The sequence below is a fragment of the Indicator indicator genome, chromosome 21 (genome assembly GCF_027791375.1).
Source record: "Indicator indicator isolate 239-I01 chromosome 21, UM_Iind_1.1, whole genome shotgun sequence".
Lineage (NCBI taxonomy): Eukaryota > Metazoa > Chordata > Aves > Piciformes > Indicatoridae > Indicator > Indicator indicator.
Window position 1 is genome coordinate 3,794,039 of NC_072030.1, and position 12,109 is coordinate 3,806,147.

Below are 12,109 nucleotides of genomic sequence, written 5' to 3' on the forward strand. Positions count from 1 at the left end.
GCATTTTTACTGTACTCTCGTTTCCTTCTCTTCCTCTTTTTGAAATGAACTTCCCAGACACAGAAAGAGAAATCCACGCAGCGCCCCACGTGAGCGAGAAGCTAATTCAGCTCTTCCGCAATAAAAGTGAGTTCACGTTCTTGGCCACCCTGCAACAGAAGGCATCAACTTCTGGAGTTATAGTGTCCATCCGAGACCTAGAGCACAGGTAAGAGGAAAATGTTTCTCTCTTGTACCACAACAATATAAAAGATTCCAAGTGCTCAGTGCTCCATTTTGAAAGCATGCTGAAATGGTAGATACAGAATCTGACGTGCAAGTTAAAGCCTTTCTGCTGAGTTTTCCATTTTCTTTTTTTTTTTTTCCTGTGGTGTTTTTTTTTTTTTTTTTTTTTTAATTTTTTTGTGCTGGGAGGAATGCATGATTCATGTATCCTAGTCTGTAAAATAAATTAACTTCAGCAGGAGGGTCAAAAGCAGTGTAGTGTAGACATGGCGGGCTTTGGAAGCTACAAACCTTGTAATGCAATTTCTCTTACTGGTGTTTCATATGCATTCTGGAGTTTGCCTTCTTCTAAAAGTTAAACTTACATGTTTTCTATGGTTTATAACATTTTAAAATGCCTTCTTTTTGAGAGGGCTGGAGCACCTCTCCTGTGAGGGCAGGATGTGAGAGAGTTGGGGTTGTTCAGTTTGGAGAAGAGAAGGCTCTGAGGAGACCTTATTGTGGCCTTCTACTATCTGAAGGGGCCCTACAAGAAAGCTGGGGAGAGACTTTTTAGGGTGTCAGGTAGTGATAGGACTGGGGGGAACGGATGCAAGCTAGAAGAGGGGAGATTTAGATTAGACATTGGGAAGAAGTTCTTCACCGTAAGGGTGATAAGACACTTGAACAGGTTGCCTAAAAGAGGTGGTGGAAGCCTCATCCCTGGAATTTTTTAAGGCCAAGCTGGATGTGGCTCTGAGCAACCTGATCTAGTGGAAAATGTCCCTGCCCATGGCAAGGGGATTGGAACTGGATGGTCCTTGTGGTCTCTTCCAACCCTTACAATTCTGTGATTCAGCAATAAAGCTGCTTCTGCTTCTGTGTGGTGATGTGTATGTTTTCCTCCTGCCATAAGTACAGTATATTCTTATTTCATGTTTGTGTCTCTTCTGTTATCAGTGTAGGAGGACAAGAGGTTTCTTTCATTAGCTTTTAGAGTGGCAGTCATCATCATTAAAAAAAAAAAAAAGAAATAATTGTGCCTTGCATTATCACCCAGTGAGGTTTTGGTGTTGTGAAGTGTGTGTTGTGACAAACAATACCCTGCTTGTAACGTTTTGAGTGCTTTTTTTTCATAATTTCTTAGGGTTTAAGGACTTTTGTACCTAATCTGACTTTCTGTTTTCATACAAGTAGTAGGATGTTCATCGGTTGCTCCCATTTCAAAGCTAACAGCAATCATTCTGCAGCTTTTTATTTTTAAAGGGAATAGAATTCCTATTGGTATTTAATTGCATTAATTGTATACATGGTACACAGCTGTTAGCCCAATTTCTTTTTTTTTTTTTTTTGAGAAAGTATATGAAAGAGAAGGCAATGACTTAATCCATGGCTTTCCCAAGAAACATGGGACCAGAGGAACCTTGAAGTCCTTTCTGAGGCCAGGGTTAGGAGGATCAGTTTGCCATGCTGAGGAATTTCTAATTTACCTTTTTTTAATTTTTTTTTTTTTATTTGAGAAAGAGGACATTGAGGAGAGCCATTGACAGAGGGCCAGTGTCACATGTAGGGATGCACACGTGCACTTGGCAAAATTCAAGGTCAGACTACATGGGCAGTGATGATTATGCAGTGGATTTTTAGATACAGCCTCTTCTAGGTTTAGCTACTTAGCTCCTCTATCTTGACAGGCATAGACAGAGGCTTGTAGAGAGATGTTCTATGCAGGAGTAATCTTCACTGAACAAAATGCACTACTGATGTCCTTCCTGGCACTGAGCTTATCTTTGTATTTCAAATTAATAGACATCCATTTAAAAATATGTGTAGTTGAAGGATTGGCTGCTAGTGCCACTTAAACCTTTGTAGTTGTGTGTAGTAGCCAAGGTAGTTTCAGTGTGTGTAGCTCTATGTAATGGGCATGTCCAGTGTTGCTAATGACTGCTGTTACATTCTGGCTGCCAGATGGATTACTGCAATTATCTTTCTTTTCTGGCTTTGTTGTGTATCACTTGAAACAGAGTCACTGTTTGTTTCCTTAGTTCCTGAGGTTGTTACTTGGACCTTGATAAAGACAGTGCTTTCAAACTCTTAGGTCTGTGATAGCAGAAATTAATAAAGAGGATGACAGTGGAGAAAATACTTTTTAATATTGATGAGCAGTAGAGAGCAAATATTTGGGGTCTTACTGAAGAGAACCCTGCTTACATTATGATGGATGTAGAAACAGAAGTTTCAGCTTGATGTTTATTTTGCTCAAACTGTTCAGGTCACTTTAGTCTTTAGTTTTGTGTGAACTGAAATGGGTGCAGGCCCTTTACACAGGGGAAGCCTTTTAAACATTGTCACTCCTGCTAAGCTTTTCATCATTATCACGGTCCTGTGCTGGTGACACATTTTCCTTTGTCAAGCTTTTTTTTCAACCTTCCATGTGTCTATGAAAACAGACAATGCAAAGAGAACAGGAAGAAACATCCTTATGTTTCAGCATGACTAAAACCTTTGGGAGTGAGTGTAAGGTTACATTTATTACCTAACCAGCATAGTTTTTGACTATGGAAAAGCCAAGAACTCTTCCCATATGCACAAAACTGGAGATATTGCAGCTAGTGACATAATGTTTTTTAACTTGCCAGCATACCCAAAGTAGCAAAGTTAAAAGTTCAAGACTTCAGAACATGCAAGAGGTTAACAGCACCTTGGGACCACGGTTGTATCTTTATGGGAGATGTCCTTTTTTTGTTGGACAAGATTTTGTTGGACAGGATTTAATGGTTTGTTGTGGTCGAGGGGAGGCGTATTTATTAATTACCCTCACAGGAATAATTAATAAAACGATATGGCAAACGGGTATTAATAAAACAGTAACCCTTTATTATGAAACATGCCAAAACTCATTAAAGGATCAGTTGGAAGATATATTTATAGAGGATTATGCAGTCTCAGTCAGGGCAAATACAAAACTACTCTGTGCAAATTAGGAGGCAACAACTTGGAAAAAGAAGGTCCCTGAGAGCAGGTAGTGCTCGGTTACAATGGGGAGGAGACTCAATAAAAACTGTTAAACCCAAAGGGCAGTGAATGAGTTACTCACAGCTAGTTTCACCCATATAAGGGATGCTGCTGCTGCATTGTCTTTAGGGGCGCTCTTGTACAGCGCAGCACAGCAGATTGCCGGCAGGAAAGGTTTACCGCGCGGTCACAGGCTGGTCTGGCTTCAGCGGACGGCGGGCAGGTAATGACTCTCTTGGTGACAGGCGCTTGCCTGGTCCCTGGGTAAACTGAGGCACGCCACCATTCTGGTGGCTCGGCCACTCTGGATGTCTAGGCTCTTGACTTCTCTGGCTTGCACGTGTATGGCTCATGGCTTTATCCTAGGCTCTGGACCAGACACTCGAGGCGACAAGGCTTGAAGCAAGGCTTGGAGCAAGGCTTCAACAAGCATGAGCAAGGCTTGGAGCAAGGCTTCAGCAGATTTGAGCAAGGCTTGGAGCGAGGCTTCAACAAGCCTGAGCAAGGCTTTGGAGCGAGGCTTCAACACGCCTGAGCAAGGCTTTGAAGCGAGGCTTCAACACGCCTGAGCAAGGCTTTGAAGCGAGGCTTCGAGAAGCCTGAGCAAGGCTTTGGAGCGAGGCTTCGAGAGGCCTGAGCAAGGCTTTGGAGCGAGGCTTCGAGAGGCCTGAGCAAGGCTTTGGAGCGAGGCTTCGAGAGGCCTGAGCAAGGCTTTGGAGCGAGGCTTCGAGAGGCCTGAGCAAGGCTTTGGAGCGAGGCTTCGAGAGGCCTGAGCAAGGCTTTGGAGCGAGGCTTCGAGAGGCCTGAGCAAGGCTTTGGAGCGAGGCTTCGAGAGGCCTGAGCAAGGCTTTGGAGCGAGGCTTCGAGAGGCCTGAGCAAGGCTTTGGAGCGAGGCTTCGAGAGGCCTGAGCAAGGCTTTGGAGCGAGGCTTCGAGAGGCCTGAGCAAGGCTTTGGAGCGAGGCTTCGAGAGGCCTGAGCAAGGCTTTGGAGCGAGGCTTCGAGAGGCCTGAGCAAGGCTTTGGAGCGAGGCTTCGAGAGGCCTGAGCAAGGCTTTGGAGCGAGGCTTCGAGAGGCCTGAGCAAGGCTTTGGAGCGAGGCTTCGAGAGGCCTGAGCAAGGCTTTGGAGCGAGGCTTCGAGAGGCCTGAGCAAGGCTTTGGAGCGAGGCTTCGAGAGGCCTGAGCAAGGCTTTGGAGCGAGGCTTCGAGAGGCCTGAGCAAGGCTTTGGAGCGAGGCTTCGAGAGGCCTGAGCAAGGCTTTGGAGCGAGGCTTCGAGAGGCCTGAGCAAGGCTTTGGAGCGAGGCTTCGGAGCGAGCAGGCTTGGAGCGAGGCTTCGAGGCCTGAGCAAGGCTTTGGAGCGAGGCTTCGAGAGGCCTGAGCAAGGCTTTGGAGCGAGGCTTCGAGAGGCCTGAGCAAGGCTTTGGAGCGAGGCTTCGAGAGGCCTGAGCAAGGCTTTGGAGCGAGGCTTCGAGAGGCCTGAGCAAGGCTTTGGAGCGAGGCTTCGAGAGGCCTGAGCAAGGCTTTGGAGCGAGGCTTCGAGAGGCCTGAGCAAGGCTTTGGAGCGAGGCTTCGAGAGGCCTGAGCAAGGCTTTGGAGCGAGGCTTCGAGAGGCCTGAGCAAGGCTTTGGAGCGAGGCTTCGAGAGGCCTGAGCAAGGCTTTGGAGCGAGGCTTCGAGAGGCCTGAGCAAGGCTTTGGAGCGAGGCTTCGAGAGGCCTGAGCAAGGCTTTGGAGCGAGGCTTCGAGAGGCCTGAGCAAGGCTTTGGAGCGAGGCTTCGAGAGGCCTGAGCAAGGCTTTGGAGCGAGGCTTCGAGAGGCCTGAGCAAGGCTTCGGAGCGAGGCTTCGAGAGGCCTGAGCAAGGCTTCGGAGCGAGGCTTCGAGAGGCCTGAGCGAGGCTTCGGAGCGAGGCTTCGAGAGGCCTGAGCGAGGCTTCGGAGCGAGGCTTCGAGAGGCCTGAGCGAGGCTTCGGAGCGAGGCTTCGAGAGGCCTGAGCGAGGCTTTGGAGCGAGGCTTCGAGAGGCCTGAGCGAGGCTTTGGAGCGAGGCTTCGAGAGGCCTGAGCGAGGCTTTGGAGCGAGGCTTCGAGAGGCCTGAGCAAGGCTTTGGAGCGAGGCTGCCTAGCCACTTGTACATATACAAAATGCCAGAGGTCAGTTGGTCCATGGGGCATGGTCCGTGTGGCTGCCCAATGGAAAGCATTCTGCCAGGCTATGACCATAAAAGGCAGAAGCAAGGACCTTGTATCTGGGGGAGCTTATGTGCTCTCACCCCAGATAAGCATCTTTTTTACCAGGAAGGCAAGAGCCTGTCCCCTTTGTTCCTTTTCCCCCGTTGCCCAGTTTTTGTGGCAGGAAGGAGGGGAGAGAAAGGGACCTGTCTAGACATCTTAAGGCCTGTCTGGATTTGCACTGGGACATGCAATGGCCCTACCACCACATGGCTGACAGGTTTTATTTCAAGCCCCTAAGAGAGGTGTGTATATCTACACACATATATTCTAAGTTCCGTATCTCAGAATAACTGGTTTTAAAGACATTTTTTTCATGGTATAAGTAATGGAGATGATTGCCATGACGCAGTAATACAGAGACTGCTTGGTTTATAGTTCAATTCTCTAGTAAGTTTTACAAAGATTTTATTTTCCAGTAACATGGAATTCTGAAATCAAAAGTGTTAAAATAAGAGGAATACAACTTTTCATGAAGTCACTAGTTTGGATCTGCTGTTTTGCTCTGCTAAATGGAGACTTCACAACAGTTAGAGATTTGCTCTTAATTTATATCATCATTTGATAGGCAAAAGTTATGCTACAATCATGATAAATGCATATTTGTTAATTTCTCAATGAATGAGCTCTAATGATGACAAAGACTTTATTTTCATGATCCTAATGTTTGGAAAATGTAAATCTTAATTAACACAACTTAAGTCTAATTGAACAGTGCAGTGTCTACATAGGTATCTGGAACACAGTGGTAAATATGAAGATTATATAGTTTTTCCCCCAAATTGTATATATAACAAAATGTAATACAGGAGGGACAAACAGGTCACTTGGGGATGCAGAAGGTAAAAATTGTTTTCTTTTTTAGAGAATTATGCAAGCCAGTTCTTCCTAGAAGATATTTGTGATGTTTTACTCACAGTCTTATTACAAGAGGGATATGGACATGCTGGAATGTGTCCAGAGAAGGGCCACAAGGATGAGCAGAGGGCTGGAGCACCTCTCCTATGAGGACAGACTGAAAGAGTTGGGGCTGTTCAGTCTGGAGAAGAGAAGGCTCTGAGGAGACCTTATTGCAGCCTTCTAGTATCTGAAGGAGGCTACAAGAAAGCTGGGGAGGGACTTTTTAGGATATCAGGTAATGACAGGACTAGGGGGAATGGAATAAAGCTGGAAGTGGGGAGATTCAGGCTGGATGTGAGGAAGAAGTTCTTCCCCGTGAGAGTGGTGAGAACCTGGAATGGGTTGTCCAGGGAGGTGGTTGAGGCTCCATCCCTGGAGGTGTTTAAGGCCAGGCTGGATGAGGCTCTGGCCAGCCTGATGTAGTGTGAGGTGTCCCTGCCCATGGCAGGGGGGTTGGAACTGGCTGATCCTTGTGGTCCCTTCCAGCCCTGACTGATTCTATGATCTTTGACTCTTCAGACCACCAGAACACTTGGAAAAGACCAAAATATTTAAAATCTCTACCATCATGAGTCCTTATATCAACAGTGATTTAGTACAATTGCATCCGAAGTTGTCTGCCTTCTCTTAATCTGCTCTGGCCTTGCATGGTCCAAAGCCCAAGAACATAAATTAGATGGAGTCAGCATTGTCTTTGTGCTGTTTAACCTCTTGAGTTGGAGGCATATTGATGGTTGCTTCTCACTGCTGGTCAAAATCAGTGTCTGGAGAAATCTGTCAAGGATGTTCAGGTACCCAGGCTAATGCTCTTTGATACAGTGGCTTTCACCAAAGGTGCTATCATTTCCTGACTACTCTGAAACACAATTTAAAGCAACTGGCTGCTGTAAAATTTTCTTCTCTTACTGATGTGAAAATTGTGCTCCTTATTGACCTTCTCCTCAAGGTCTCATTATGTGCATTTTTCAAGGTCTTTGAGTCTTGTGTGTTGTTCCTCTCTCTTGCCTTCCCAAAGAAGTCATTGTTGCTTTTGCAACTCTTCCTGGTTACTAAAGAGAATGAAAAATTAACTGGTTTTTTTTTTTCTTTAATGCCAAGCTGCTTATTCCTCCCTAATATTTTTTGGGTGTCCCATGTCTGTCTTCTCCACTTGCTTCACGTTTAGTAGCACTAACTTTCTATCCATGAGTGAAAAGTGTTTCAAAATGGGAGATCCCACCATGATAGGACTAGAAAGTCAGTCATGAGATGAATGATTTGAAGATTTTTCTTACTGGGAGCATTGAAAATATTTTTTTTTCTATTTTTTTTAACTGCTTATAACCTTTCTCTAGGGCCTCAACTTCAGAAAATGTAAGCCATGCCAAATATTTGGAAACTTGAAGCTAATTATACTGCTATGGTGAAATGGATTTATTGAGTGGGGAGCTTGGGCTCTCACTGTGTGACAGCAAGCTGTGTTGATATAAAAATTCTGATAAATGTATCACACTCATAGCAAGTCAGTTTTTGGTGGGGGGACAGACACAGGACTCTAGTATACTGTTGAGTACTTGCCCTCAGTGACACCATGAACAGCTTCTCAGAATGTTTAGGAGTAGATAGAAAGCTCTTATTTCTTCAGAAATAAGAGTTGGAAGGCCACCAGGCTGCAGTATGGTTGATTAAAGCCACAAAAGGGTAACAAGCTAGTTAAATTAAACACTGAAACCTAATTAATGAAAAGAAACCTGTGCAAGTGACTTCTGACCCTAGTTGTAAGCCTGAAAGATTGGATTTACTCCGTGCTCCATTTCAGGTTATTCCCTGTAAGATGTGTATACACATACTGGATTCTGAGATGCCTAGTACTCAAAGAGGAGAGGTAAAAATTCTGCACATATATCCATTAACCTTTTTATTTTAGGCTAAAGGCCACATCCTCATTAATATTTATATGTAGAATTGCTAAACTGGAAAGGTGTACTGAGAATATAAAGAATCCAGCCTTACTTCCATCTCTCTCAATGAGCTGAAGTGAAATATGTGAGGCATCTGCACACCTGGGTTTTTGTTTATTTTTTTCCCCCATAGTGGAACAAGCAGATGAGCTTTGTTTCATCTTTCTTTTTTTATGTTGACAAAAGATCTTTAGAGACGCAAACAAAAATAGAATTGGATCCACCTACTTCTACACATGGGGTATGCAAAAATAAGAGAGTGAGGAAGGACGCTTCTATTCTGTACATCTTCCATTGATTTAAGTGTTGTGAAAGAGGAGTTAGTGCTTGAGGAGCTACCTTCCATCCTGTGGCTCCCTGCTTGAGAGCAGGTGTTTTATGTACACTAGGCTGACAATTGTTGTCTCTCTGAAGCATTAGCATGCTGCTGACAAACAGCTGTTGGAACACACTGATTGAATCTTGTTGGCTATTGGAGCAGAATGGCTTGACTATTAACCTTTTAACCTTCTACCTCTGTACCCTAATAACCACCACCATATTCCTTACCCTGAACACAACCAACACCCTAAAACTATCAGCAGTAATAACCTCATGAACAAAACCCCCTCTACCCAATGCAGCCCATATACTCACCCTACTATCCTTACCTGGGCTCCCACCACTTACAGGCTTCCTGCCTCAATGACCCATCATTGAAGACCTTACCAAACAAGAAATAACCACAGCAGTCTTAATTATTGCCCTCCTATCCCTGCTGGGCTTGTTCTTGTATCTCTTGCCTTACCTGTTACTCAGCAGTCACACTCCCACCAAACTCCACAAGCCACATAAATCAGTAGTATACTAGCAAAACACCTTAACACCATCCTAACTTCTCTATCAACTCTACTCAGCATCACAGAAACATTCGGGTTGGAAAAGACCCTCAGGATCACCAAGTCCAGCTGAGAACCCTACTCTCCAAGGTTCACCACCCCTAAACCATTTCCCCAGGTACCACATCCAAACAATTTTTAAACACATCCAGGGTTGGTGACTCAACCACCTCCCTGGGCAGCACATTCCAGTGCCTGACCACTCTTTTTCTCCTGCCACTCTCCCCTGTAATCCTGACTGCTCTCTAGAAACTTAAGATAGCCCCAAACCAAAGGCCTTCAAAGCCTTAAACAAGAGTTAAACCCTCTTAGTTTCTCAACTGCATTCTCCTTTCAAGTTATTGTTAACGTCTTGGTTCCAAGAATAACTCCTCTAACGGTACTAAAACCATCCTAATCCTACACCATATGACAGAGCTTGAGTACTGACACCCTGTATGGTGTCAGACCAACTACCTGCCATCATCTCTTGTTGTGCTGGTAGCTGTTGTACCAGGTTATTTATTAATTGGTCACCTCATGTGAAATCAGCAGTGTACCACATCTAAGATCCTAAATGGCTATCTTCAGGCCCATTCTTGCTCCTAACACTTTTTTTCTTTTGCACCTCTGATTCCTGCATCAAGGCCATCAATGGGTTGATCCTCATAGAGTTTGACACTCTTTAAAACTGAATTTGGACAGTGCAGAAATGTTGTTGTCAGCCAGGAGCAGGATGTGTGGGTCCCCAGGGACTCTTCTCCAACATGCTGAGTTATTCTATCTGCCTGCTTTATGACCCTCTGCACTGAAATGTCTCACACTGAAGGCAACTTTCTGAAGACAGTTGTCTGCTGAATTTGAGCTGCTTGTTGAGAATGTAACTTGAAGAATGTAACAAAGATCAGACAGTTTGATGTCAGCAAGGTATTATTCATAGGTGGCCATTTGCTTGGTTTGCCCTTAGAGTGGGTGCTGTGCCTGGTTTTGAGGTGTTGTCTACTGTTTAGTAAGGATGCCTGTGTGCTTTCCTTGCCCTAGGTGCTGCCTTCTGACAGGGAGGAGGGTGGCAGTGCCTGCCCTGATGACCAGCTGCCAGCTGTGGAAAGCTGCCAGTGCTCAGGTGGCAGCAGGGAGGGAAGGAGGGGAAGAGGGAGACCTGCAGGGTAGGTGGAGACCGAAGGCATCCAGAGAGCAGCAGGGAGCAGACGTGACTGAGCCTTGAGAGTGGAAAGGAAAAGAGGTTTTGCTGGGAATATAGCAGAAATGCAGACAAATACAATTTGTCATAAGAATTCACTGAAAAGCTGGATTTGTGGGCAAGATCAGAGAGCAAAACCTTTTGTGTAAGGACATAGCAATTAGGGTAATTTGTTTTCAAATATTGTGGTAGATCTCAGTAGTGTAAAAGGCTGTGTTATCCTCTTTTGTTTTATTAAAATCTGCTGTTTAGAGATTGTGTATTTGGGGCTCCCTTGAGCAGAGTTCTTGCTGCAGTGATGAATGGGAGGAAGGGAGGGACTGGACTGGGGCAATACTCTGGTGACAGCTCTGATGGGGACAGCTCTGCTGGGGACTCTGGTCATACTGGTAGCTCCAGGCTCTTGCATACCTACAGTGATCCCTGAGTTAATGCCAGCTCAGAGTCCCTGGTTAACCTTAAAAACTCAACAGCTCCTCTTCAGTAAGTTCTCAGATAGAAATGCTTTGTGGATGATTGCAAATAGTTCACTGGTGCACTGGGGGAACTGACCTTTGGCCAAGGGCTGTGGATGATGAGCCCTTCAAGGACTGCTTCAGAGTGTAATTGTGGGTTGAGTTCCTTGCCTTAGAGTTACAGTGACAGTATGAGGTGATGGGTTTGGAGTGGTGATATGTGAAGAAATGATTCTTCTTTTCTGCCAGGCTCATTCATTGGGTCGGCATGCCGTGTTGCAACTGAATGGCTAAAAGGGATGGGGGTGGAATAAGCAGGTAGGAAAGTGAGGCCATGTCTTTCAGGAGTGCTGACATTAGATTGCACCCCTTACTGTGAGATCAACTGCTGCTTCTTGGGAGGGAATAAATTTCTCCCATTACATGGCCACTTCTTGCAGATACCTACCTTTAGCAGAGATGTCTTGGTTCTTGTGGGTGTTTCTGTCTGTGTGTGTATGAGGACCATGTGTTTGCTGGGGGTTTATTTTTGCTTTGGTTTAGAGGTAGCAGCTCAGGAGTCTCATGCCTTTACCTTACACAAATGGTAAGACTCTTCTGTCCTCCTGACTGTGCTAGGTCTGAAGCCTGCTAAAATGCTGTACTGTTTTTAGGTACTACCTACTTGGTTTACTATGGATAGGAGACAGACCAGGTCTTTTTCAGATAGTAGGCAGGTAGCAGGCACTGTGAAGATAGACTTTTGAGGGCTGTAGGCAGTTGCATCTCCTGGTCAGTCCACGCTGGCTGATGTATGCTAATGTGAACAGGCACTAAGTTTATTTCTGTGTTCTGCTAAATATTTCAGCTATTTTCAAAATGCTTCTGGCATGGCAGATATTGTATGTAGGAAGTAGAGCTGTATCTCCACAGAGGTGGAAATACTTTTGAAGTCCAGAACTTGCTTGTAAGATCTCTTATTCACTGCAAAATGGAAACAAAAATGCTTAAGGTCAGTCCTTAGAATGCATGCCATGAAAATAAATAGGTACTTCATACCAGCTCTGGCTCCAGCTGTCTTCTAGCTGGCAGGCAGATGTTGGGGTCACTTTTTTTTCTTTATATGATCAAAAAAGAAAGTAAATTTGTATTTGGATGTCCTTTGCCAAGTTGCAGGTACACAAATGCATGTTTTGAGCATCATGAGTGAGCGCTGCCTTGCAGCTTGCATGCCCAGCTGTCACGGAGGAGATTTGTAGAACAAAAGACAAAATGTTTATAGAAAACGTCAGTGTAGGTGTTTTTATTGCTAAATGTTTCATGCTAGGCTGTTGTCT

The 12,109-nt window shown here is 45.0% G+C and overlaps 1 protein-coding gene across 2 annotated transcripts in view; it reads left to right on the forward strand.

The window, feature by feature from the left end:
* NELL1 (neural EGFL like 1) overlaps positions 1 to 12,109 on the forward strand; it is a 310,625-nt gene that overhangs the window by 27,960 nt on the left and 270,556 nt on the right. For both annotated transcript variants that reach the window (XM_054390328.1, XM_054390329.1), the window contains exon 3: positions 58 to 208. In XM_054390328.1, the coding sequence (XP_054246303.1) occupies positions 58 to 208 (151 nt within the window). The remainder of the gene's footprint in view (positions 1 to 57; positions 209 to 12,109) is intronic.